General features: G+C 58.0%; 2 protein-coding genes across 3 annotated transcripts in view; both read right to left on the reverse strand.

The window, feature by feature from the left end:
- The window catches only part of CACNG6 (calcium voltage-gated channel auxiliary subunit gamma 6), a 22,584-nt gene extending 20,425 nt beyond the window's left edge, over positions 1-2,159 (reverse strand). The window contains exons 1-2 of one of the 2 annotated variants that reach the window (XM_046682924.1): positions 2,072-2,159; positions 582-998 (exon numbers count right to left, since the gene is read on the reverse strand). In XM_046682924.1, the coding sequence (XP_046538880.1) occupies positions 582-915 (334 nt within the window). In that variant the 5' untranslated portion in view covers positions 916-998; positions 2,072-2,159. Of the gene's footprint in view, positions 1-581 lie in introns of both variants that reach the window. The other variant, XM_046682925.1, reaches the window with a different exon arrangement.
- CACNG8 (calcium voltage-gated channel auxiliary subunit gamma 8) overlaps positions 1,727-5,765 on the reverse strand; it is a 21,367-nt gene continuing 17,328 nt past the window's right edge. The window contains exon 5 of the mRNA XM_046682106.1: positions 1,727-1,745. Within this exon, the coding sequence (XP_046538062.1) occupies positions 1,727-1,745 (19 nt within the window). The remainder of the gene's footprint in view (positions 1,746-5,765) is intronic.

Below are 5,765 nucleotides of genomic sequence, written 5' to 3' on the forward strand. Positions count from 1 at the left end.
TGTGGGCATGCACACGGGGGCACAGGCTGTCTGTGGGCATGCACACGTGGGCAAAGGCTGTCTGTGGGCATGCACAGGGGGCACAGGCTGACTCGGGCAGGGACAGGTGTTTGAGGGGGACTCAGGCGGTCTAAGGGCACCAGCTGTGTCTGGAGTCACAGGCTGGGTCTCGGGGCACAGGCTGTGGGAGGATGCACAAATTTTCTCTAGGAACATGGGCTCTCTCTGGGGGTACAGCCTGGTCTGGGGACACAGAAATGTCTGAGGTCACAGGCTGTGTTGGCGTTCTAGGAACTTTGGAGGTCATAGGTTGGTCTTGGGGCACAGGCTGGGCTAGAAGTATGGGCTAGGCTAGGGGTACAGGCTTTCTCTCTTTCTCCACACAGTTTCTGCCTGGGACAAAAGTCACTCAGGAGCACAGGTTGATGTGGGCATGGGCTCTTTTGAGGATGCAAGCTCTGTCCTTGGGGCTCAGGCTCTTTCTGGGGCACAGGCTGTTTCTAGGGCTCAGTTTTCTCAGACACGGGCCTCTCTCACTGTCTGTGGGGTACAAGCCCTGCACTGGGGCAGTGGCCTCTCACCTCCGGGCAGCTCTGCGGGGCCGCAGGTCTCTCTGCCCGCGGGCACGTCGGCCTGCCACAGTCGCTTGGTGCACATCTTCCACAGCCCCAGGTGGGCAGCGTCGCAGACGGCACTGCCGTTGACCTTGTAGGTGTTGAGTTCCACCCAGAACTCGGTGCCCACGGCCAGCACAGCCAGCGTGGCGCCCACGGTGGTCAGCAGCAGCACCAGCTTGATCTTCCCCTCCTGCTCCGGGGTCAGCCAGGACTTGTGCTGTGCTTGAGCCCGTCGCCGGCCCGTGGCCGCTCGCCGCCGGTCCTCCTCTTGCATGAAGAAGTTGGACCACATCATCATCTTTACAGCCAGTGACGGGGCTCAGGTGCAAAGGAGGCAGAGCCGAGGAGGGCTCCTGGGGTGGGGAGGGAAGCGCCTGGGGTCTGGAAGGGGGTGAGGGGCTCAGTTTCCACTGGAATATTGAGAGGGAAGATCTGAATCGTCCCTAGAACCTCAAATGGGGGTGTCAAGGTTGCCTCTGGGGCTTGGAAGAGAAAAAACTAGATCTTCTGGCTGGGGAACCCTCTGAGGTTCAGAGGAGGGCCTGGGGTACCCACAGAAACTCAGCAAAGAAGATGGGACCCACAGGAAAGCTGTGGTCCCCTCGAGGCTCAGAGCTAGAACCTGGGTGCCCAGGCCAGGGGTCTGGAGGCTCCAGAGGAAGGAGAACTGAGTGGCAGCTGGACCTCTGAGGCCCGGGCTGCTCTGGGATGCCCACTGGAAGGAATCGCCAAAGGGAAACCAGGTTTCCTGAAGGAAGGGATCTGAGCTCCCCACTAGGACTCAGAGTTTGGGGTACCCAGGACGGGGAGCTGAGGTCCTCTGTGTGTTTGAGAGGAGACGCCTTCTGGCTTCTTTTGGGCTCAGAGTCTGCGGAGGGAGGAGTTGGGTCCCCTCTGGGGTTCAGAAGAGGAAGAGCTGGGTCCCTAGGGGGGGCTCTGAAGGGGAGACCAGAATTATTTCTGGGTCTCAGAGGGTCAGGAGGATCCACCAACTGTCACAGAAGGGGACCAGCTGAGTCCCACCTGGGGTTCAGAGAAGGGGGGCTGGGGGCCTGCTGGAATTCAGGGAAAGGGGATCGGGGTCTCTTTGGCCATTTAAAAAAGGGAGATCAGAGGTCTGCACTGAGGCTGAGAGACAAGTGGCGTTCAGAGAAGGGGGCTGAGGGAAGCCCCCAGGGCTCAGGAGGGGGACCTGGGGTCCCCAGTGGGGCTCAGATGAAGGGGCTGTGGTCCGCACTGCGGCTCAGGAAATGGGGACAAAGTCCCCCCAGGGATCAAAGGACAACTGGGACCCAGAAGAGACTCTGTGTCCCCTGGAGATCACTGGGCTCCCCCTCCCCCGGGCTCCCAGGGCCTGCCAGGCCGGGAAGGCTCCAGGCTCAGCGCCAGCCCCGGCGCCTCCCTCAGGCCTCCCACCCCGGTCTCCTGGGCAGGGACCCCTCTCGCTCTCCTGCCTCGGCGCCGCGCCGACCCCAGCTCCGCGATGCCTCCAATCCGTCGGCTTCTGCACGCCGCGGCCACCGCGCTCGGCCCCCAGGCCGGCCGCTCCGCTCCCTCCGGCCTCGCCCCCATCGCCCTCCCCTCACCCTCCAGGGCTATTTCGGGCTCGACCCGTAAATAACACCCGCACCTGTCGCCTGGCGCCTGTTGCCATAGGGATCCCGGGTATTTTAAGGGGACAAGGCTGGGGAAGACGGAGGCCCCCCAGGGAGGAGGGGCTGGGGGCCAGGTCCTGACCCGGGTGGAGCCTGAGGGGACTTTTATTTCCTTAAGGGGCAAGGGCGTGAACTGAGGGTCGGATCACCGAGGTGGCAGGGGAGGGGGCAGGGCAGGGAAGCTGGACTTTTGGTCCGGAGCTGGCCAGGCTGGGAACCTGCACTGATGGGTCTCAGGGAGGAGGAGCTGGGGGCCTGGACTCCCGGGTCTGAGGAAGGAGGGGGCTGGGGATCCGGGCTCCGGGATCTGAGGCAGGAGGGTCTGCGGGAGGAGGGGCTTGGAGTCCGACCCTTGGGTCTGAGAGAGGAGGGGCTGGGGGCCTGGACTCCTGGGTCTGCGTGAGGAGGAGCCCAGGGACTCACTTCCTGGGCCTCAGAGCGGAGGGGACTGGAGACAGGGAATCCGGAGGAGCGATCCGGGGACACAGACTCCTGGGTCTGAGGGAAGAGAAGACTGGGGCCCAGATCCCCGGGGCCTTGAAGGATGAAAGGACAGATTCATGCTGGGGTCCTCAGCTCCTTGGGGAGGGCTGGGTGTGAGGGGCGTGGGAACCAGAGCCGCAGTCCTCTTCATCGAGTTTATTAGATGGGGCACCCCTGGGGGACCATCCATGCAGTTTCAGCTCCCCCAGGGGCAGGGACGGGGACAGCCGTGTGGAATGGCAGCGGGGCCAGATCTTCACCCCTCCTCCCCTCCCTTAGCCCTTCTGCGGATGGCCCAGGTGGGACCCACCTTTCACCAACTCCTTCTCCGTGGTGGTGGCTCCAGTGGGGCCTGGTGCACCCTGGCGCTCTCTGCCCACCCTGCTCCGGATGCCCACAGTCCCCTGTGCCGCTTCCATTAGAGCATGCATTGCCCTGGGATGTGACTGTGTGTGTCTGCTTCCTGCTCTCCCACCAGGGCCCAGGTACACGAGGGTCTCAGCTCAGTGTCCCCAGTATACCCCAGTACCACCCAGCCCAGGGCCGTGTACACAGGAGGCCTTAGGAAATGTGCATTAGGTGACATGAAAGAATGAATGAATGAATGAGCAACCAGATGAATGGATGAAGTGAGATGGTGACACACAGACATCCCCTCCCAAGCTAGGGATGGTGCCCGCTGCCTTTCCTCAATGCCCCCATCAGAGCACACATCCCTTCGAATTCTAATTGGCCGCCCTTCCTGTCTCCTGACCAAGGCGGCTCTCAGATGTCAGGCCCTGGCGCCTGGAAGGCCTCAGGCAATAGTTCTTAAATGAATGAGTGAAATCTGTTCTTGCCCTTCTCTTCACTGGGTCTTTCCAGGCCTCCGGCAGGATCCAGAGGGGAATCCGAGAGTATGCGAGGCGCTGGCAGCAGCATGAGATGGGAGCTGGGCAAAGCAGCCTTGGGTCTGGTCCAGCAGTGCCTTGGTTCCTAGCGATCAGACACACACACACGCTCCTACAGCACCTCTGCCCTGCCCCCCTGGAATCCACCCTCCCCTCCTGGCCCTGGGCCTCCCATCTTTCTCAATCTCGCCTGCTGTAACAGCTCCCTCACATCAGAGTGTATTTTTCTGGCTTCCATCTCCCTGTCTGACAGTCTCCCTTTCTCTCCTTTCACAGAAAGGGTAAGAACTCTCTTTGGTATGAAAGTTCTTGTCACTTTCATATCAAAAGGATGGCCTGGTCTCCTTTTCCTTCCACCCTCCCACATTCTTTCTTCCTCCCATGCAGCAGGGCTCCTGTCCCCACCATTGCACTGCAGTGACCTCCAATCAGGGTCAAACCCAATAGTCTTTGGTTCTTTCTCAGTTCTCAGCAGGTTTGGCACCACTGACCCTTTGCTCCTGGTTTCCTCTCACCTCATGGTCACCCTTTGCCCCCTTTACTACCTCCTCTCCTCTCTCTGATGCAGATGCCCCCTGAGGCTCTGGCCGGGGTCCCTTCTCTGTCCACACTCACCTCCTAGGTAACCTCATCCAGTCCAGTGGCTTTAAATGTCTCCTATATGCTGTATTTCCAGTCATGACCTCTTCCCCAAGCTCCAGTCTCACGTATCCCTCTGGTTACCTGATACCCCGACTTGGGTTTCTCACAAGCATCCCCACCTTGACATGTCCAGAGAAGGATGCTTGAACCTTCCCACTCAAATCCTGATTCCTTCCCTGGTGGCCTCCTTTCAGGCAACACACATCAGCACCCGCTCAAGTCATGCATGCCCAAATAAAGAATTCCTCTTTCTCTCACTTTGGTTTCGCATTCCGTCTCCTGCTACATCGAGTTCACCACCACTCTGGGCTCTGCCTCCAAAATCTCATGCCTTGTTCTTCCATTTCTCTCCATCCTCACAGCTTCCACATTGGTCCAGGCCACCCTCAGCCTCAACTAGACAAGGACAACAGCCCCTACCTCCTTACTTCCACTTTTCACTCCTAAATCTATTCTCGGCACGGCAATGGGATTCTCTTGTTTTGTTTTCAAATAAAAATATGATCATGTCATGCCTGTGCTCACACCCTCCAAGGGCTTCCCTTGGAATCTAGAATAAAATTCAAATTTCTTCCCAGGGCTACAAGGTCCTACATGAGCTGTCCCCAGCCTTCGCTTCTGACTTCACCCTGATGTGCTCACCCTTGTTAACCTGCCCGCCGTGGAGCCTCCTTGCAAACCTGTGACTCCTCAGGGCTTTTGTGCTGCTTTTGGTGGCCCGTCCCTTTCCTTCTCATAACCCGCATCTCTGCTCAAAGGTTACCTCTGCAGCCAGGTCTTCTGGAGTCATCTAGAGTCTGTCCTGCCCACCCCACCCCACCACTGTCACCACATCCTTAGTTTTTAAAGCACTTCTCCATAACTGGAATTCTCTTAATATTTCTTGTTTGTCTCTCCTGTGAGTTCCAGGAGAGCAAGACCTTGACGGTCTGTTAACCACCACATGCCTCGGGCCTTGATATAATCTAGAAGGGATTGGCACTCACTAAATATTTCTCGAACACTGGAGACGAACAAATGAAATGGATCATTCCTGTACACAATACTTGCTTCTAAGTTGCCACATTTCCTCTGGGCATATCCCTGGATCTTTTTCTGAGGTTCCATCTCTCCATCTCTGTGTATGTGTATATTTTTTGTATCTCTGAGACTTCTCTCTTCTCATTTGTGCATCTTTGTGTCAGTCTCTCTCCTGTCTCTTTTTCTTTCCTCTCTGGATCACCTTCCCACATCTTAGACTTTTCCTCTCTCTCTCTCTGTGACTCACCTAGCTTTGGCCTCTTCTCTCCTCATCCTTCCTCCCTCCATCTCCCCTCCTCCCCATCTCTCTCTCTCCATATCCTCTCTCCCCCCATCTCTCTCTCCCTCATCTCCCCTTCTCCCCATCTCTTTCTTCCCCATCTCCCCCATCTCTCTCCCTCCATCTCCCCTCCTCTCCATCTCTCTCTCCATCTCCCCTCCTCTCCATCTCTCTCTCC

The sequence above is a fragment of the Equus quagga genome, chromosome 13 (assembly GCF_021613505.1).
Source record: "Equus quagga isolate Etosha38 chromosome 13, UCLA_HA_Equagga_1.0, whole genome shotgun sequence".
NCBI lineage: Eukaryota > Metazoa > Chordata > Mammalia > Perissodactyla > Equidae > Equus > Equus quagga.